The sequence below is a fragment of the Oryza sativa genome, chromosome 1 (assembly GCF_034140825.1).
Source record: "Oryza sativa Japonica Group chromosome 1, ASM3414082v1".
NCBI classification, from domain to species: Eukaryota; Viridiplantae; Streptophyta; class Magnoliopsida; order Poales; family Poaceae; genus Oryza; species Oryza sativa.
The window spans coordinates 3,434,324-3,455,697 of record NC_089035.1 but is presented as its reverse complement, the minus strand read 5'-3'; the positions used below and the strand labels follow the sequence as shown (position 1 = coordinate 3,455,697).

Below are 21,374 nucleotides of genomic sequence, written 5' to 3'. Positions count from 1 at the left end.
TTCAAGTTTGTGGTGAAAGATGATTTATTTTGTTAAACTTTAATTATCTCTAGTAGCATGAGATGAAAAGAACAGCGCGGGCCGCAACGTTTCGCTTCGGCAAATTTGCAAACGAAAAATAATTTGTGAATAAAACTTTTATATACGTGTTCTTAGCGATCTAAAAGCAAAGGCTGAAAAATAAACTTCGATAAAGAAAACTCCAAATCAATTTTAAATTTAAGGTTGAAAATTCAAATTTTAACTGATACGCATAAGCATAAGCGAATAGACAAGAAATTCAAGAATCACATGCACTTCAACTAGAGAAATTCTTCTCTCTTTTCAATTGGATGTTCATATCCAGAAATATGTGTCCTGTGTATACATAGTTATCTGAATGCAAAATATCTCTGAGAAAAGATTGTGAAAGTTGTTATGAACAAATTTTCAGTATGAACAAGTATAATCTCTATCTGGTTGCATCAGTCAGAGTAGGATATGTTATTGTTCTTACTAGTACTCACATGAATTAAAATAGCTATAGATAAAACTATGGTGCTGAATTTATTCCGAATACACACAAAATCTAACATTTCTACTCAAATCAAATAGCAAAACCATCACAAATCTAACATTTTATTGGCTCAAACAAGGAGAAAAAAATCCAGCTGCATCAAAATCTAGTTCCCATGGTGGAACAGCTGGAGCGCCCTCGCCGCCGTCATCCCGCCGGGGACCTCGACGAACAGCAGGATCCCCACCGTCGCCGCCGCCTCCTCCACCGTGTCCACGCCCATGTCCCTCAGCGGCGCGAACCTCGCCGGCGGCCGCGCGTCCGTGCCGAGCATGGCCGCCGAGAGGACCTGCCACCCGTTCACCTGCTTCCTCATCGCGGTGGTGATGGCGCCGCTCTTGCTCGCCGCCTTGGGGTGCATGAGCCCGGCGACCAGCCTCGACACGGTCTGGAACCGCGTCGCCTCGTGCACCATCAGGAGCAGCGCCGCCACCGCGTCCATGGCGCGCCGCTGCGCCGCGCCGTTGGCGAGGTCGGCCGGCCTGCGCGCGGCGAGCGCGTTCACCGCCTGCGCCATCTGCTGCGGGCCGAGCGTGACGACGGTGAGCCTGTCCGTGTCGCCGAGGAGGTCGCGGTACGAGCCGCCGAAGCCGACGTAGGTGGCGGCGGCGCCGCCGGGGGCGGCGCCGAGGATGCCCGGGGTGAGCTCCCACCACCTCCCGTCGCTGCTCCGGAATCCCTCCAGGTAGAGGTTGTCGGCGCGCGTGGCGAGCGTGAGCGCGGCGGTCGGCGACGCCCGGAGCACGACGTGGAACCAGCGGCGCGGCGGCGGCGGCGGCTCCACCGGCGGCAGGACGGGGCGGTTGCGGGAGAAGTGCCTCGGGTTGGCCACCCTGCTGCGGATGCCGGCGATGAAGTCGCCGTAGTTGTCGCCGCTGCTCACGTCGAACGTCACGGTGAAGAGCGGGTTCAACGCCATGGCCGGAAGCGAAACTGACAACAAAAGTAGAGTGATTTCTGAACTTTCGGACAAGATGATGAATTGATGATATTGCAATCTCAATGAGTTGGGATGGGAGATTTATAGGGGAAATTTGCTTGCGTAGTCAAAAAGAAACAATTCTTTGTGCTTACTAGTCAAAACAAAATGGAATTTTTGCTTTGCAAATGCATGTACACTGAGATACAGATGAACTCATGAACAGATCAGAATATCATATCATGCCTGAGATTTTTGTTCCGTCAAACAAAGAAGAAGAAAAAAGAAGACTGAGCTTAGACTGAGTCGCGAGACTGCCTCAAACTAGAAATAAAGATGAGCAAGATAAGGTGCTGGTTTATTAATGCAGGGGTCAGCGGCTGCTAATGTATGACACAGTCCACACTGACAGGCGTCACAGTCACACAACTAATATACTGCTTTCGCTATAATGGCAATGGATAATTGGATATGCTGTAGAAAGATCAGTTCAAGAAAATGGTCATAAAGTTCTGTTCAGTAGTATGGTTACCTGGTTCAGACATTCAGGCTGTCCAAAATTCAGATAAAGAACCCTAATGGAGTACAAGTTATCCTTTATATCAACATTGTCAGATCGGCTCAGTAGCAAAAGACAATGCAAAACTAGCAACAATCAACATCTGGTTGCTTCAAATAGAGTAGGATGGCTTGCAGAAATAGTACTAACTGAAATAGCAAGGGCAATTTCAGATGAACAATCTTGATTGCTTGCTTCAAGAGATCGCGACGCCATGGGAAGGGGAGAAGGTCCAGGAGGAGGACGCAGGCCACAAGGGTCAGGGATCTTGCCTGCTCCTGCTGAATAGCAATGCCAGTAGCGTTAGACCTGAACCTTCCATTACATTACAGTCACCACTCACCACGCATCGCAAGAGCGACTCCGGCCACCGCTCTTCGACGGCTCAACCATCGGTGGCCACGTATGTGCCCAACCTTACCAAATGGATAATAATGTGGCCCTCAAACCAAAGGCCGCAAAATAGGCCCATTAGCAACCCCCAAAACAAACCTCGCTACAGACAGATGGGCTGGTTTGTATAATGGGCCGACACGGGATTACCACGCACGTGCTGAATGTATATAAATGAGCCGGCCCACTAAGCCCAATAGACTCACCCAGTAGCCATTATAGCCAGTAACAAGCTTTTTGGCGGGAGAAGCGTCTCCGCCTTTGCTCGTTCCCAATTTACCCAACGAGAGAGATTGGTGGAGGATGGTGTGACAGGAGCACAGTATTTCTCTCTTCGTTTTCATCCTAATCCTACACTCGTCTTCCACATTTTACATCACTTTTTTTTCTTCGCATGAAATATCCGGCTTTTATAAGGGCCTCCATGTAAACTATTGGCTGAAATGTACTATTCGGGAGGGACCTACACTGAATTAAACACAAAATGGAAGGGTTTTTTTTTTTGCAAAATTTCCACGCCGCGCACTGTTCCTATCCGACGTGGCACGCGCAAGCAGCCGCGCCATCTGCCACCCTTTATGTTTTTTAATATAAATACCAATGTTTGTGTATTAGAAAAGAATTATTTATGGGTAAAACTTTTACATATGTGCTCTTAGCGACTTAAATGCCAATGTTGAAAAATAAACTTCGACGAAAAAAACTTCAAAATCAACTAGCCACATAGTCGTGCTTTGTGCGACTTTTGATCCCGTTTAAAAACTTTTGTATTAGTTTAACTTATCTTTCAAGAAGACAAAAGTGAATTTATTTAAGCCTCCTGTTTTTTTTCTTCATTGTCTTTGCCCCCTCTCTCTATTTGTATCATGTGTGTAAGAGAAGACACTAGAAACCTCCAATATGCTTGTCCGTTTGTGTTTTTTCATTAATGCATTATGCATGTACCCTTTTGATCTAATGGCATTTGTTTATCTAAACCTCTTTATCTGACAATCAATATGTTTTGATGATGTAGCACATCATTGAGCAAGAAAGCTTGCTGCTTAGCTTGTACTATATAAGATTTCAAAATTAAGTTTTACAATTTAAATTTTGGCAGCAGCTGATATTGTATAGAGAAAATGACGGGGCCTAAAGAAACCGCTGTACCAAACAAAACGGATCAACTGAGGGAGAAGTACGAGGGAATAGAAAAGATTAAGTCAAGAAATATGGGAGAAGATAAAAGATTAAGCCACGTATATCTCATCATGTTGTAATACGTGGGTAAAAAATAAAGAAAATGATATCCCTTTCTCGTGGATGGCAGAGAAAGAAAGGGAAACTCCATACGAAGGCGTGACACGAGCCACACAACTGTTAGCCGTCGGCCGAAGTCATGCGTGCTATGCCAAATTAACGCAGAGACCTGTCTCCTACTCTCCTACACACGTTACTTAATCTCTCGAGGAAGGCTGAATTATGAGTGACGTGACGCAGCATGGTTCATGATGAACATCTATTTTCTCTATCCTAAAATATAAATTTTTTTAGCTAGACATAACATATACCAATACATATGAAACATACATGTCTCTCCATCCAACCAAAATTTTATTTTGGGACGAAGAGAGTAGCTACTATACTTGGGATTGATAAATTGGGATATGGCTCTAAGCATCTGGCTCTTTCAATTCCTTATTATTCTCTCCGTTTCAAATTATTTCACTTACTAGGTTAGGTTTGTTCAAAGTAAAATATTCAAATATTTAACCATCATTTTTTATAAACTTATACAGTTTAACACTATAACATTTATATTTTTAGATTCAACATTCACTATAAAAAAATAATTTTTTATGGTGTTACCCTATAATTTTTGCTGGCGACCATACGCGAAAACTGCCAACAAAAACATAACAAGGGGTGAGGGGCTACGGACCGCCAGCGAAAACCGATTATCGTTGGTGGCCACGCTAAGTTGTCCTCCATAAAAAAACAACTATATTTTTCGAGGCAGACCTCTTAAATATTCACCAGCATTTTTTTGCTGGTGGTTGGTAAAGAGGACCGCTGCAAAAAAAAAATTGAGGCGAATATATAAAATCCACCGCCCCTACCGCCCACCAAACTCGCCTCTCTCACTCATCTATCTCTCAATCTCTCTTCCTCTCTCCCTTCTCCCTCAGTCTCTCCTCCCCCCTTCTTCGGCCTCCCGTCTCCACTGCTGCCGGCTACCGTCGCCACCACCGCCATTGGCTACCGTCACCTCTCCCGCCCAATATCTCTGCTGTATTGGCCAACAGGGAGGGCCTCGGTAGCGGCGGCAGGGTGCGGCCTACTCCTCTTCGCCGCTGGCCGCCGTGAGCTCGGGGCTAGATCCGGCCGCCGCGACGATGGGGGAGGCCGGATCCGCCACCGCGACGACGAGGGTGGCTGGATCCGCCACTACGATAACGGGTTAGGCCGGATCTGTCGCTGCAACGACGTGGGGGACCAGATCTGCCGCCGCGATGACGATGCGACCGCCACAGGGTCGCGGGAGGGGCGCAAGCGCTGGATCGGGCCGCCTGAGGGCCGCGGTGACCCTACCCTCGCTCCCCTCCCCTCCTTCCTCTCCCTGATCTGGCCGTAGAGAGACGGCAGCTTAGGAGTAAAAACGGAGCGGATATTATCCGATCCGATCCGCTCCGAATCCGTCCGATGTGAGGATATGGTAAGGGTTTTTAGATATTCGGCCAGATGCGGATGTAGATGTGGATTTTGTCATGCGGATGCGGATGTGGTATGAACGATATCCGACGGATGCGGATTATCCGATATTTTAATCGGATTATCCGATGTACTGTTTGGCGGATAATCCGCGAATTTCAGGCCACACAACAACTTTCAGGCCCACCTAGCTAGCCCAATAGCCCAACCCGGCCTAACCTAATCCTCTCCTCATCCCCCAGATCCGTCTCTGGCTCTCTCTCTCTGTGCCGTCCCTCAGCCGTCAGTTGAGGAGTCGGAGAGAGTAGCACGGCGGCACAGCGCGACGGCGACCCTACGCGGTGGCCACTCCTCCCCAACACGCGCCAGGCCGATCCTCCTCCCCAACACGCGCCAGCCGCTCCTCCTCGTCTAGCACCGCCGCTCACTGCTGTGTGTTTTGTGCTGTACGCCTGTACTACTACTGATGTATGCCTGTATGCAGTATGCTGCGTGTAGCACTACATAGGGGTGCTCTACTGCTCTATGCTTGCTGTTGCTGTATGCCTGTATGGCTTGCCTCATGCCGATGACTTTTATTTTTACATTTTAAGCAACGTAGTGACCGGTGAACTATTGAATTGAACACTTATATATATATTATGTTTTTGGTGGATCATGGATGTATCTTGGATTATTTTGACTAGTGAACTATTGAAATACTATTACTATTGAACTGAACGCAGTAAACTAATGATGTTTTGCCATCGTATTGGGGCTAATTATATTGCCGCCCTCTTGTTGAATGGATTGAATACAAACTTGACATCCGATAACTTTTTGTCCGTTTCCGAACCGAGTCTGCACCGAATCCGACGTCCGAAATAATCCGCTCCGCATCCGCATCCACACGTCATCCGCACCCACTCCACATCCGCTTAAAAAATATGGTTTAGGCTATGGTATAGCTATTATCCGTCCGAATCTGCTCCGTTTTCACCCCTAGACAGCGGCAGTAGCCAAGGGGGTGGCTTCGGTGACAATGACAATAACCTCCAAGGTCGTCGGGGATGACGAAGACCAATGTGTATGTGTTGATGTTTGTATGTTGAAAATGCTGTGAGAAATTAATCTAGATGTTTGGACTTTTGGATGCTGTGAGAAATTGATGTTTGCATGTTGATGTGAATCAGGATTGGATTTGAATCTGATCTCTTGATGTGGATTTAAAAATTGAAAATGCAGCAATGTTTTTGAATGTGGATTTTTTTTTGCTAGCGGTTAGAAGGCAACTGCATGTGGTTATTTTCAATCTTTTTTGCCTCAAAATCAATTATCGCTGGCAGCTAGCTTACCACAGCTGCCAGCAAAATTCTCTTATTGTTGGCGGCTGTCGATCAAGAGCGTATTTCCGCTATGGACCTAGCTGGTGAGATTCTTCGGAAGAGAATGGGAGACAAGACATTATACAGGTTCGGGCCGCTATGGAGCGTAACACCCTACTCCTGTGTGTCGAATTAAACTTGTGCTGTTACAAGGGAGTTGGCTCAAGCTTCTCAAGTGGCGTTTTTTTTCTCGGTGGGTAAGGTCCTCCTTTTATAGTTCAAGGGGATACCACATGCACCGCCTTACACAATCCATCATTGGGTGGGGGCCCACATGTCTTGGGTCAAGCCGTTGTCCTTGCCTTCAACCAGAAACAAGGTGGTTGCTCATCCTCAGGTGGGCCCAGCGCCGTCCCCCGCCTGACACGGGGGACACGCCCGTCATTCGCCCTTAATTCGTTGGCGACTTTGGTGGACTCCATACAGGAGCAGCACGCTCACCGACGTGCCGATGGGACAGGTCTTATCTGCCCCCACTCCGCCTGACACCGGGCGGGACGTGGGTACGCTGCTATCCGTCCCGTCCGCCTGTTGGCCGGTCACAGACCGATCAAGCCCGATTGACGCACATCAATCGGACGGCGCCTCACGTCCGCCCACGCCACATTAAATGCGGCGGGGGACGGTTGGGGCGATGCTTATTTAAGGCGCTTGAGAGCACCCCTCTCTCCGCCCACTCGGCCACCATGTGGCAGCCGAGCGGGGGCCTTGGGGCAGCTTGCCCGAGGGCCCCGAGGGGTGCGGCAGGGCATCCCGAGGCCCCTTGGCCGCTTCATGACCGCTTGTTTTCCCCCCCGAGGGGGGGGGGGGAAGGCCGTGCGGCTACGTGGCCGGACGGAAGGGCTCTTTCTCTCCATCTTGCGTACCCCCGGGCCCATATCACCAACAGCGGTCCTCGTATGGCTGCCGCCAGCAAAGATAATTTTCTCTGACGGCAGCCTTAAGCCGTCTGCCAGTGAAAACATCTCTTCTCTGGCGGTTGGTCACCGCCAGTGAAGATGCTTTATCTTCACTAGCCAGCAAAAATGTGTTTTGGCCGCCAAAAAAAAAACCATTTGTGTAGTAGTGATTATAAATATTTTTATAATATATAATTCACATGTTGTTAAACTATACTCCCTCCTTTCTCGTAAAGGAAGTCGTTTTGGACAGCGACACGGTCTCTAAAACACAACTTTGACTTCTTGTTTTTATAAAAGTATTTATTGAAAAGTGATATATGTATACTTTTATGAATGTATTTTTCAAGACAAATCTATTCATATATTTTTTACATTTTTAAACTCAATAACTTAAGAGTTATTCATGATTTATATTACTAAGGTTTGACTTAAATATTGTCATAAACGACTTCTTTTACGAGTACGGAGGGAGTATATATTTTTTAAGAATTCATGGTAAAGATATATATGTTTTACTCAATACAATAAAAAGAAAAATAATTTGAAACGAATACGACATCCTCCCTGTTATACTCGTTACTACTCCATCTGCAGAGAATTAGCATTGTACCCATGCATGCCGTGCATAGAACGTTGCGCATGTCTGTATGTAGCGATGGACCGAATCTATCTATATCTACGACAAACAGGCACAATAATTTCAACCATTGGATTGACAAATCTTTACAGAATTAGGCGAAAGTCCCCTCCGATTCCCCCCAGTCCCCACCCATTAAACAACATCATTAATCTCTCCTCCACCATTAGGACCCTTTGAATCGCAGGAATGGAAAAACAGAGGAATAGAAAAAAACGCAGGATTCTGACAGGAATATATATTTTAAAACAGAGGATTGGAAAATACAGGAAAAACACAGGAATGACCGTTTGATTGGACCACAGGAAAAACGCAGGAATCGGATAAGAGAGATAGACTCAAAGGAATTTTTCCAAGAGGTTGGACCTCTTGCTAACTTTCCTCCAAAATCTCTATAGGATTACCCATTCCATAGAAATTTTAAAGGATAGTATAGGATTCAGTCCTTTGTTTTAAAGGGTTTCATAGAAAATTTTTCCATAGGATTAAAATCCTTCAAATTTTCTACACTTTTTTTACAAATCAAAGGAGCCCTAAGTATCAGATCATTTTTAGCTTAACCATCTTCCAATCAATGCATGTAGACTACTGGTAGTACTTTTCCATCTGCCGCTTTGCAAGATTTAAGAAACACCAAGACATATACTCCCTCTATACTAATAAAAGAAGTCGTTTAGAACAATGTTTAAATCAAACCTTGAGAATATAAATCATGAATAACTCTCAAGTTATTGAGTTTGAAAATATAAAAATTATATGAATAGATTTGTCTTGAAAATACTTTCATAAAAATATACATATATTACTTTTTAATAAATATTTTTATAGAAATAAAAAGTTAAAGTTCTGTTTTGGAGACCGTGTCGCTGTCCAAAACGACTTCCTTTACGAGTATGGAGGGAGTATAAACCGTCGAAGTTTTTTTCTAAGAACTTAATATATTAGAAGCACAAAACGTGAACGGATACATCTTCCTCTGCCCAGGGGGCAGCAAGCAGAAGTTGTTTCATATGTAGCCTCGGCATATATACTGACGAGGAATCCAATAATATTTTATAAAAGTATAAGTAATTCAAAACCAAATAAATAATTACCAAGTCGCTATGCGTATACAGTAACTTCTGGCTAAATCATTTTCGCCACAAAGTCATGCTTCGGTGCTCTTTACTTATAGTAAAAATCAATCTAAACCGTTGATTTTTTTTTATCCAAGAGACTAGATGTATTTATACTGCCATCTTATTAACAGGAGTAGAAACGTGAGAGGGCAAAATGTCCATTGAAAAGTAGAAGTTGAGGGATAAATTTGTAAATATGCATATCAGTCGAGACGGCGCTACAGAAGCGAGGGGGCGGAGGCGGCTACCGCAGCCGTCGCAGGCGGCGGCGGCTGATCTGCTCCTGGACATCCTTCGCCAACACCTGCCGCCTCCCACCTCGTGCCTCCTCCATTTGCTAATCTGCGTCTTTGTTGTCCTCTTATACGTTTACACATCGCTCGTCCTTATTTTCGTCGTTCGGTGGCTCGTCGGAGCTCGGGGAGACATGCTCCTCAGCCGGTGCATCCCGTCTGCCGGTATTGGAAGGCAATGGTGGCGCGGTCCCTATTGCGGTTGCCGGCGGCTGATCCATGATTGAGGGCGAGGAGCCTGCCCGAGGAGGCTGAGGTCCGGGGCGATGGTGACAACTGACAACAGATCAGTGACTGAAGGTACAGGGTTAAACTTTTGGGTTTAGCCGATTTGATCGGACATCACTAAAATACCAAAATTTCGGTCTGAAATTTTCAAAATTTTGAACAAAATTTATTTAAATTTGAATAAATATTATCAAAATTTATGAATTTTTTTAAAAAAAAAATTGACCAAAATAATATCTTATCGAAGGGATCCAAAATGTCCGAAATTTCCAACCCTGTGAAGGCGTGGAGATGGCGCAACCATGGCTGTTGTGGTTGCAGCGGTTCTGGCTGTGAGAGGCACTGAAGCAGCATATTATTATACTCCCTCCGTCCTATAATATAGCAACCTAGGACCGGATGGGATATTTCATAGATGTCCGGATTCGTTGTACTGTGTCCCATCCGGTTCTATGTTACTATATTATGGGACGGAGGGAGTACAAGATAACCTCCTGTCCATCCATTTCCTCCCCCATGCAGATCAAGTTTTTTTTTTTTTGAATGGATGCAGATCAAGTATTGATATTTGATTGCTCTATTCTGTGTCGATTGTTGTAGGTGTATGCGAAACCTGAATTTTGTACGTAGCTGTGTATTGCATGACTGATGAGATGAATAAAAATAATTTACTCCCTCCGTCTCTAAATATTTGATGCTGTTGACTTTTTTAAATATGTTTGACCATTCATCTTATTCAAAAACTAAACTATATGTATACATAAAAGTATATTTAACAATAAATCAAATGATAGGAAAAGAATCAATAAAACGAATGATCAAACATATTTAGAAAAATCAATAGCGTCAAATATTTAGAGACGGATGGAGTAGCATATAGAGGTGCAATCGCCTTTGACTACTTGGCGCTACCGCAAGAGCTGGGCGCGTGGAGCTACAACGCGAAGAAACGATAGAAGCAGCACCATCAACGATAAATTCAACGATTACTTAAAAAATATAAAAAATAAAATTACAGCCCTATATAACTAAAATTACATATGTAAATTAAGTTGATATGATATGTAAGTGGATTGTAATTTTGATAAAAAAGATGTGTAAGTAAATATGTATTTGTTATTTTTTAAATATAAAATTACAGTCCTATATAACTAAAATTACATTTGCAAATTCAGTCGATATGACATATAAGTGTACTGTAATTTTGATAAAAATGTTGTGTAAATAAATATGTATTTGTTTTTTTGTCCGTTGGATGTAAATCTAAAGTTGGAAAAAATTTGGATGATTTTTTTTTCTAGAAATCACCCAATAAATGGATAGTCAGATCCATAAATAAACATCAAAATTATCCCTAATCATATAAGTAGCAAAGTACTGATATAGCCTTATAAATCAACGGCTTAGACTATTCTACTAATAGTAGAGAACACCGAAGCAACGACTGGCTGGCCGAGTTGATCTTCTGTTAATCCAGCTAGCAACGTACGAATCCGAGTTGGCGAGTTATCGTGTATAAGAATGTGCGAGGGTATGCGGTAGAATCCTCCGTCCATACACCGATCGATACACCCTCTTACGTATAGCAGACTAGCAGTAAACCCAATCAAACTGCTGTACTTGCTAGTTGCTACTCCACAATGACCCGTTACAAGCCATTGGTGTTGCCGTTGATGCTGATCCTCTTACACACCCAGCTCATTATTGTCCCTTCTTCATCAGCAGCTACGTACGCCAACCACACCGGAGCCCTGCCGCCGGCGGTTGTTCCATGCTTGCCGGACCAGGCATCGGCGCTGCTCCGGTTGAAACGTTCTTTCTCCATCACCAAAAACTCCAGTTCCACCTTTGGGTCATGGAAGGCCGGCACAGACTGTTGCCATTGGGAGGGCATCCACTGCAGGAATGGGGATGGGCGTGTGACGTCTCTGGACCTGGGAGGGCGTAGATTGGAGAGCGGCGGTCTTGATCCTGCGATCTTCCATCTAACCTCCCTCAACCTCGCTTGCAACAGCTTCAATGGATCCTAACTCCCGCAGACAGGGTTTGAGCGGCTCACCATGCTCACCTATCTCAACCTCTCCAGCTCCGATTTCGTGGGCCAGGTACCTACCGCTAGCATCAGTCGCCTAACAAATCTAGTATCTCTCGACCTATCTACTCGATTTGAAGTAGAAGAATTCACACAAGGTCATTCTGTGTTGTCCTTTGATTCAGTTGAATCTAGCGTGCTCAAAGAGCCAAACTTTGAAACTTTAATCGCAAATCATAAAAAATTGAGGGAGCTCTACCTCGGCGCTGTGGACTTGTCCGACAACGGGATGACATGGTGCGATGCTCTATCCTCGTCCACTCCTAACCTTCGGGTTCTTAGCTTACCAAACTGTGGGCTCTCTGGTCCTATTTGTGGATCCTTTTCTGCCATGCACTCGCTTGCTGTTATTGACCTACGGTTTAATGATTTGTCTGGTCCCATTCCAAACTTCGCCACCTTCTCCTCTTTGCGTGTTCTACAACTGGGACACAATTTTCTTCAAGGACAGGTATCTCCATTAATCTTCCAACACAAGAAATTAGTAACAGTTGATCTTTACAATAATCTAGAACTATCTGATTCGTTACCAAATTTCTCAGTTGCTAGTAATTTGGAAAATATATTTGTCACTGAGACTAGTTTCTACGGTGAAATACCAAGTTCCATTGGAAATCTCAAATATTTGAAGAACCTTGGCGTCGGTGCAAGTCAGTTTTCAGGGGAGCTGCCCTCATCAATCGGGTGGCTTAAATCATTGAATTCGTTGGAGATTTCTGGAACAACAATAGTAGGAACCATACCATCATGGATCACAAACCTTACCTCTTTAACAATCCTTCAATTCTCTAGGTGTGGTCTAACTGGATCTATCCCTTCTTTTTTAGGTAAGTTAACGAAATTGAGAAAATTAGTGTTGTATGAATGCAACTTTTCAGGAAAACTACCACAAAATATCTCAAACTTCACCAATCTGAGCACACTCTTCCTTAATTCAAACAATCTTGTCGGTACAATGAAACTTGCATCATTATGGGGACTACAACACCTCCGTTACTTGGATATATCTGATAATAATCTTGTGGTGGTGGATGGAAAAGTCGATTCTTCATCAACACACATCCCTAAACTACAAATATTAGCTTTATCGGGTTGCAACATCACTAAATTCCCTGATTTCTTGAGGAGTCAAGATGAACTCCTTTGGCTCGACCTTTCAAAAAACCAAATCCATGGGGCTATACCATCGTGGGCATGGGAGTCTTGGAATGATTCTGGCGTTGCTAGTTTGATTTTAGCACATAATAAATTTACTAGTGTTGGATCTAACCCTTTTATTCCTTTACAAATTGATTGGCTTGATCTTAGCAACAACATGTTTGAGGGGACTATACCTATACCTCAAGGTTCTGCAAGATTGCTAGATTACTCAAACAACATGTTCTCATCGATTCCTTTTAATTTCACTGCCCATCTTAGTCATGTCACACTTTTCAATGCCCCTGGAAACAACTTCTCCGGAGAAATCCCACCATCTTTCTGTACTGCAACTGAATTACAATACCTTGATCTCTCTAACAACAACTTTAGTGGCTCAATACCATCTTGTTTGATCGAGAACGTTAATGGAATACAAATATTAAATCTAAATGCAAATCAACTCGATGGGGAGATCCCAGATACTATAAAGGAAGGCTGCTCATTTCATGCACTATATTTTAGTGGCAATAGGATTGAAGGACAGCTACCCAGATCCCTACTTGCTTGTCAAAATTTGGAGATCCTTGATGCTGGGAACAATCAAATAAATGACATTTTCCCATGCTGGATGAGTAAACTTCGTAGACTCCAAGTGCTTGTACTGAAATCCAATAAGCTATTTGGACATGTCGTTCAATCTCTCACCGATGAAGAAAGCACATGTGCATTTCCAAATGCAATAATTATTGACATATCCTCAAATAACTTCTCTGGTCCGTTGCCCAAAGACAAGTGGTTTAAGAAGTTGGAGTCGATGCTACATATAGACACAAATACATCATTGGTCATGGATCATGCTGTGCCAAGTGTAGGACTAGTATATAGATATAAAGCCTCACTCACATACAAAGGTCATGACACCACACTTGCTCAAATACTAAGAACCCTTGTATTCATTGATTTCTCCAATAATGCATTCAATGGTAGCATCCCAGAAATTGTTGGGGAACTTGTTTTAACTCATGGGATAAATATGTCACATAACTTCCTCACTGGGCCAATTCCATCTCAACTTGGTGGGCTGAAGCAGCTGGAAGCTTTGGATCTATCTTCAAATCAGCTTTCAGGAGTCATTCCACAAGAATTAGCATCCTTAGACTTCCTCGAAATGCTAAACCTATCCTACAACAAGCTTAAGGGAAAAATACCTGAATCACTTCATTTCTTGACATTCACCAACAGCTCATTTCTGGGGAATAATGATTTGTGTGGTCCTCCGCTATCTAAAGGTTGCATCAACATGACAATTCTGAATGTGATCCCTTCCAAGAAGAAATCCGTAGATATTGTGTTGTTCCTCTTTTCTGGATTGGGATTCGGCCTTGGGTTGGCCATTGCTGTTGTAGTATCATGGGGAATACCCATTAGAAAACAGGCTACAGTAAGACAGAGAGCCCTCTGTATCATGTATTGAAATAAACTTTTTTCTGTATCAAGGTCACTTGCAGTGCATTATTGTAATCAGGGCCATGTCAGTGTTGTCGCAAGATAATATTTGAATCACTGTAAGTATGGGTGATAATGGTGTTATATTTATTTACTTTAGAGTTACACAAGCCAGTAGGATGCACACATCATATACTGATATACAGAGTTTACATTACATACTAGTGATGTTCTGAATCAACGAGTTGGCATGTGTGATTTATAGGTAACACTTGCTTACTAGTGAAAACAATAGAATTTTGCTTTGGCAGTGAGGTTCGGAGCACACCTGAGATGTTGTTGAGTTATTCCATCGATTGCTTCTGTTATTTCTTCAGTAAGAAAATCTGAGCCTACAAAAATTCACCCATAACAGTATTGTTAGGTATGTTCAGTAGGAAAACTAGCAGCAATTAACACCTACTAGTCGCCAACTCAGTAGGATGACTTGAGAAAAAAAAGGCATCTGGAGGCATGTATTAGCAATTTCTTTATGCGAAATGTATTAGCAATTTGAGATGAACAATCTTAGCATCCGAAGTAAATAGAAAGCAAGTTGCTCCTCCATAGCCTACTTTACCCCAGAGACACGCAACGGAGAGGATTCGGAGGGGTTCAGACTCTGGAGGGCGTAGATCCGGCAACGCTGCGTTATGGGAGGAGGAGAGGTTGGTTTATGGAGTGTACAGACCTCGGAGGTGGGCGACGCCATGGGAGGGAGAGAAGGTCCATGACGAGGAAGACGACCTTGCCGTTGACAGGTCAGAGATCTCACCTGCTCCTGTTGAGAAGAGCAATGGCGCGGGTTCCTGGCCTTCTATCACATACACAACGCCAACCGGGAGAGCGACTCCGGCCGCCGCTCGCCGGAGCGCCGCGCCGCCGCCGCTCTTGGACGGCTCAACCATCGGCCCGCGCTCTCTAGCAATATTATGAAATTAATTGAAGGGCCTATGTGTAAAATATACTTCACTCAGTCACGTTCCACAACTTGATCTGAACCACACGATTAGATCTAACGGTCAACGCGTGCGCGAGATTTGGAGGAAAAAGTCCACTTTGACTCCCTTAAATGTACAACGAATCTGATTCGTACCCCTCAACCAAAAAACCGGTTAGAACGACTCCCCCAATTACTAAAACCGGTACAAATTGACTCTCTCGGTTGTTTTGGAGGGCGGTTTTGCTGACATGGCGCTGACGTGGCAGTGTTGACTTGGTCTTCGTCCCATGTGGCGCTGATGTAAGATTAGATTTAAAAATATATATATGTAGGACCCATTTATTATTCACACACAAAAATTATAATAGGATCCACTGACATGTGGGGTCCCGATATCATTCTCTTTCCAACCTTTCTTCCTCCCCCTCTATCTCCCTTATCTCTCTCTTTCTCTTCCTGTCGGCGAGCCTTTCCAACCTTTCTTCCTCCCCCTCTCTCTCCCTTATCTCTCTCTTTCTCTTCCCGTCGGCGAGCAGCGCGGAGAGCTTGCCGAGGCAACGGATGGCGGAGCGGAGGGCGGCAAGGGAGTGCGTGAAGCCGTGGGCGGCGGTGGGTGGAGAAGGCCGGCGCGAAGGCAGGGCAGAGCGGCGCTGCGGCGGCATCGAGAGCTGCCAGTCACCGCGGTCGCTGTTGTCGCGTATCCTGCAGCGAGGCGACGGCGGCGGTGGGAAGTTCGGATGCCGGGTGCGGCTGCCGCGGCGGTACAGCTCCACCTCCGCCGCCGGCGCTGGAGTTGCCGGAGAGAAGGAGATGATGTCGAACGCGTTCAGGCTCGACCGCCGCCGCGAGCTCCCGCCCCGCCCGAATCTCCCTTCCAGCAACGACGGCGTCGCCATCGTCCCGGTGCACTCCACCGCGGACATCGCCGTCGCCGACACCCTCTGGAAGGCCACTACCGCGGTCGGGGCTCCCCTCGCGTGAGTTGCTCAGGCTCGTCACCAGCGACGACGACGCTGACATGGACATGTGCTGCCGCTGCTGCGCCGCCATGGCAGCATGGCGCCATCCACTCACCGGAGTAGTAATTAGCTAGCTAGCTAGCTAGGCAACATGACGACGACACTAGCTTAATTAGCTTGTATTTAGTTGGTTAATTTAGTGTTGTTGGTTGCTTGGCGACGTCATTAGCTAAGCTAGTGATGTAGTAGTAGCAGCTAGTGGGAGTATTAGTTATCACACAAGGCGAGGAAACCGACGCCCAGAAGAGGGGGGGGGGCGCAGGGGCCGCGGCCATGCCGCCCAGATCCGTCGCCAATCCACCCGGCCGCTGCCGCCACTGATGCGTCCGAATGGGGAAGAGAAAAGGGGGAGAGAAAAGAGAGGAGGGAGGGAGGAGGAAGAAGAAGGGAAGGAGAAAGGATGTCGGTGGGCCCCACATGTCAGTGGGTCCCACATGTCGGTGGGTCCCACGATATATTTTATATGTGAATGATAGATGGGTCCCACAGATATTTTTTAATTCTAATGCCACGTAGGCGCCACGCGGAATGAAGACCGGATTAGTATCGCCACGTCAGCGCCACGTGGAATGAAGACCGGGTTGGTATCGCCACATCAGCGCCACGTCAGCAAAACCGTCCTACAAAACCACCGAGGGAGTCAATTTGTACCGGTTTTAGTAATTGGGGGAGTCGTTCTAACCGGTTTTCTGGTTGAGGGGTACAAATTAGATTCGTTTTACATTTAAGGGAGTCAAAGTGGACTTTTTCCAGATTTGGATCGCTAACCAATAAGCAGGCCTCATATGGGCCGGAGGCATCTCGGCCCGGCAGCAGCGCGCACCCGCAGACGGGCCGCACTCCCGTGCCGAATGCTAGGACGGCCCATTAGGCCCAATAGACGCACCAAGGTCCAAGTACCAGGAGAGGCGCGCATTGGCGGGAAGAGGGGGAGAAAACGGCGGGAAGCGCCGCCGCCAGTGGCGCGAAAACCCCACCCGCTATAACTCCTCTCCCTCCTCACCTCACCACTTCTCCCGCCATTGCTCCGCTCCCCAATCTCCCCAACGAGAGAGAGAGAGAGCGAGGAGAGGGAGAGGGAGGATGGTGGGGCCGCAGTACGACCTCGTCGGGAACCCCCTGGGGGCGGTGCGCTCCACCTTCGAGAGGGCGGCGGCGGAGTCCGGTGGGCACGAGCCGGTGGCGGCGTTCCGGGGGAAAGACTGGGGCGCCACCGAGGTGTTCCGCTCCTTTCTCTTCGAGCAAGGCGGGCTTGACAAGGTAAGAAGTCTGATCCCCCCCCGTGTTGATGGTTGCCGCAGCTGTCGATTTCTGAAAATGATGTTATTTGGTAGATCGCTGAAACCCTAATATCGTCAAAGTTAGTGATCTTTGAATGTCTATAATGAATATGAGACGGGGAGATTAAAGGTTTTCTTAGGGTAAATTTGGAATCATCAGTAGATGTGGTTAGGAAGTACTATGCTCTCAGATCTAAGTTGGGTGAAAGATAACTGCTTTTTGCTGTTCTTGCAAACATTTCAATTCAGATACTTAGAATGTCACATATGTTTATGTTGAGCTTGTCCCAAAAAAAAGAGAGAAAGAGGATATTTTGTATTGTGGGTGTAAATGAATCTTAGGAAGTTCAGGGAATGACGGAATGTGGGAATATTTTCCTTTCCAGGTTCCGGTGTTGGATGAATCAAATCTTGGATTGATCAAGCCGAATACCCTTGTTCGGTTCCGGGGGATGGTTCAGGACATGCTCGGGAACGAGTTCTATGTTGGTGCTTTCAAGGTATTGGAATTTAGTACATAAGTTAATGTAAAGCTGCATTTTAGTGCTTGTTATGCTTATTTTGAACCATTATTTGTGTAGGATGGCTCCACTTGGAGGACAAACAAATTCTCCGATTCCTCGCCGTTCTCAATGCCACACCCTTGTGATTCACATCTCTGGGAGCGCCATCTTTTCCACTGTGTGCCTGTATGTTGCCGCTTCCAAGAGCACCTGCTGCTCATTTGCTATTAATCCTAGTCTTACTCATTGCTGATAAGCAGCTTATGTTGGAATTCAACCTGGACAATGCCATTGGTTTATTTCAGGTGCCTGGACAAAATTCTTGGACACGCGAGTCGTCCCCTGGCCCTGACTTGCGCAGAATAGCAAGCTGCTTCACATCTGAACAAAGGGAGAAAAGGAAGAGGGGTGCAGATAATGACGCCATGGATGTAAGCTTTTGCTAAGTTTGTTGCAATGGTTTCTTTTGACACTTTGCTGCCTAACAAGTAGTATTGTCGTCTAATGAGTTGACTGATGCAGGTTTCAGAAAGTGGTAGTGGAGAGACTTCTTCATCCAGCAAGAAGACGGTAAGAAGGAAGATTGATTTTTCTTTCCTAGTAGTCTCCTAACATTTACACAGTCTCGCAACTGCCTTGCTTGGTTGTAGATTAATTCTGCATGCTAATAAAGTAGGATAACTTAAATGTCTTAGTAGATTTATGGCATATATGCTTCTCCAAATTGCTTGGTTTCATGCTAAATCTAATCCATACAGTTAGCTGACTGGGAATCTGATTTAAACTGCCTTACTTTTCCTCAGAAGGATGATGGTGTCAAGATCTCAAATAGTTCAGTAGAAATGTCAATGAATGAAGAACATCATGTCCCAGAGATGAATGGGGGAGATCATCATATTCCTGGAAGCTCCTTTTCCTGCCTAGTGAAGGTAGAGCTCCTAAGCTTTCTGCATGAAATGCATTCTATTCAATCTTTTTTTTCTATGGTTTACGGATTGAACTATTCTTTGCAGGTGTATGATATGCCTGAAAGTCAGGTGAAACTGAACGATGTTTCTGAGTTCATAGGTGTATATACATTTGACCCTGAACTTGCTGCTCCTAACGATAATTCGGATGATATAATGTTTGACCTTATGGAAGATGTAACCGCTCAGCTGCCTCCCAGTAAGGTACATGCATCAAAAGTACATACTACATAGTGATCAATTTCATATCTAACAATGAAAAGAAAGTGTATTCATATTTGTATTTTTTTCTGACTTCTAATGCTTGTAAATATTTGTACAGGTTCCCCGTCTTCACTGCTTGGTATGGAGAAACTTATCTGCTCATGATTTTCTACCAAGGCCTCCTGCGGTTGAGGTACATAGCACTGAATCTTGAATGCAGAAGTTGGTTTAACAGTTTTAGCGTTGATTTAAAATAACTAATCCCAATTTTTTTTATCATGCAGCCATCACCAATCCTGCTAAGGGGAATTCGGCAATCTTTGCTCTCACATCTTACTCTGGTATTAGGGAAAGATGAACTGGCAGCTCAATGTTTACTGTTGCATCTTCTATCCAGAGTACGTCATATCACTAACACAGCTGATCTATACTACATCAAGTTGTTTTCTTTGCATTGTAACTGCTAAAAACAGTTCATATTAGTTTACTAAGTTATTGGTTCTCAATCTCCATGCAGCTTCGTAATAAGGTGGATGTGGTTACCGTTGGTAGGCTCTCCTTGAATTTCACTGGCTTTAACAGAGAGAGTGTTTCTATATTTGGAAACCAGCTAAATAATTTGTTCCAGAGGCTACTACCATATTCACAAGTTATTCCTCTGTCAATTGAGTATCTCAACACAGCCACACTTCAGCCTAGAAAGGACAACCAATCAGGAAGGTACATATTGTTTGTTTGTCTTATGAAGAATTTGTTACTCCTGATGTTTTCATCATTCAACAATCACTTTTAACATAACCCCACCTAAATTTTGCTGCAGATTGGTTACAGGAGTTTTACAGTTACCTCAGGGTACTCACCTGACCTTTGATGAGACTCTCTTGCAGTCTGGATCATTGACATCCAAAGGTGTCGAGAATACTATGCTGCTTAAGAACTTGATGGAGTCACAGAAGGTAATAAGCCTCATGACTTCATGAGGCTACAAATTATCTTTGCCGACCAATTTATCTATAACATCTTTAAACATTTTTGCAGGTTGAGTATGATTTTGAGTTCTACAAGTTGGAAATGGCAACTGATGTGCAGCTACTAATTCTCTCCGAGGGAAAATCAAATATCCTACCTTCTGACTTGATAGTACCTTTCCGCCCATCATCTGTTCCTGCGGTAAATGCAAGCTCCGAGGAACTTGAAAGTTGGAGATGGTATTTGGCCACAGTTAGGTCTCTTCCTCAGTCAACTGAAACTGATACATACCAGGTGATTATCCCTTGCTCAACTCTATCAAGAAATAAACTGATATGTTTGTCAGGAACATGAACAGACTTAATTAAATTGCATAATGTTTGCGCCTTAATTGTAGATGATTCAAGATGAAATGGTCAATGCCATGCGTGATGATAGGAGCTTGGGTTGTTCTGAACTTAGCAGGTGTGTGCCGCTGATGCCTGTCAGTGTGGGCAATCTGGCATCCTACACCATCTCCAGTTACTTTTACATGAGGATTATGAAATGAAACCTTTTGCTAAACTAATTCTGCTTATGTGGATCTGCAGATGGCTAACGATGGCACAGATAATGGCTGCAAGCTTTGGTGAGAAGAGTCTCTCCATGGAGCACTGGCAGATGGTGAAGGAGCTGGAGAGGCTCAGGAAGGAGAGGCTACAATGAGATGAGATCACAGTAAAATGTGCTTGTAAAATCCACTTGTGGCCGTGGCCCAATGTTATGTGTATACCACTAGGGTCTAAAATCTAAATCAAGATGTGGATCTGCAACATCTTCTGTGATCCTATGGAAGTATCAATGCCATTTGATAAGTTATCTGACCTGAAAAGCATCTCTTGCAATACCTGTGAAAAAAAAAATTGAACTTGCACCTACAGGCTTGCCATCCGATTTGCCATTGGTTTCAGCAAATTCTACAGCCTGAAGTGCTGTTCTAGTATTGGATGGACACCCAAATATTTTTATCAACCAAGTGAACCTTCCATGCCATGTTTCAATTATCTTTGAGCCAAAATTTTAACATACAATTTTCCGTGTATCACTTGCAATATTTACTCTTTTTTTCATA

The 21,374-nt window shown here is 44.8% G+C and overlaps 3 protein-coding genes across 5 annotated transcripts; 2 read left to right on the top strand and 1 right to left on the bottom strand.

The window, feature by feature from the left end:
- Nucleotides 1-435: 435 nt before the first annotated feature.
- LOC4325182 (protein synthesis inhibitor II) lies at nt 436-2,296 on the bottom strand. Of its 3 annotated transcripts, none has more exons than XM_015773505.3 (2): nt 2,008-2,296; nt 436-1,489 (listed from the first exon to the last, which is right to left on the bottom strand). In XM_015773505.3, the coding sequence occupies exons 1-2, from the start codon at nt 2,018-2,020 to the stop codon at nt 663-665; spliced, it is 840 nt and encodes a 279-aa protein (XP_015628991.1). In that variant the 5' UTR covers nt 2,021-2,296; the 3' UTR covers nt 436-662. The 3 variants fall into 3 exon arrangements, with proteins under 3 accessions (XP_015628991.1, XP_015629008.1, XP_015629000.1); XM_015773522.3 differs by lacking the exon at nt 2,008-2,296 and adding an exon at nt 1,631-1,807; XM_015773514.3 differs by lacking the exon at nt 2,008-2,296 and adding an exon at nt 1,722-1,807.
- Nucleotides 2,297-11,213: 8,917 nt separating this feature from the next.
- On the top strand, nt 11,214-15,063 carry LOC107278774 (receptor like protein 22). The gene is given in 1 exon segment (XM_066311971.1): nt 11,214-15,063. A coding segment is annotated over 1 exon segment (3,066 nt). The 5' UTR covers nt 11,214-11,300; the 3' UTR covers nt 14,367-15,063.
- Nucleotides 15,064-17,357: 2,294 nt separating this feature from the next.
- On the top strand, nt 17,358-21,134 carry LOC4327146 (mini-chromosome maintenance complex-binding protein). Its single transcript, XM_015765184.3, has 14 exons — nt 17,358-17,599; nt 18,006-18,119; nt 18,201-18,308; nt 18,428-18,553; nt 18,645-18,692; nt 18,926-19,051; nt 19,136-19,294; nt 19,413-19,487; nt 19,579-19,692; nt 19,812-20,014; nt 20,115-20,250; nt 20,333-20,557; nt 20,661-20,728; nt 20,854-21,134. The coding sequence occupies exons 1-14, from the start codon at nt 17,423-17,425 to the stop codon at nt 20,966-20,968; spliced, it is 1,794 nt and encodes a 597-aa protein (XP_015620670.1). The 5' UTR covers nt 17,358-17,422; the 3' UTR covers nt 20,969-21,134.
- The last annotated feature ends 240 nt before the right edge of the window (nt 21,135-21,374 follow it).

What these genes read in the sequence shown, in the direction of transcription:
- LOC4327146 (XM_015765184.3), top strand. Translation starts at nt 17,423, where the DNA reads ATGGTGGGGCCGCAGTACGACCTCGTCGGGAACCCCCTGGGGGCGGTG. An exon ending in TCTATGTTGGTGCTTTCAAG is followed by an intron (nt 18,120 to 18,200) that starts GTATTGGAATTT and finishes TTATTTGTGTAG; the next exon opens with GATGGCTCCACTTGGAGGAC. An exon ending in AAGGACAACCAATCAGGAAG is followed by an intron (nt 20,015 to 20,114) that starts GTACATATTGTT and finishes ATTTTGCTGCAG; the next exon opens with ATTGGTTACAGGAGTTTTAC.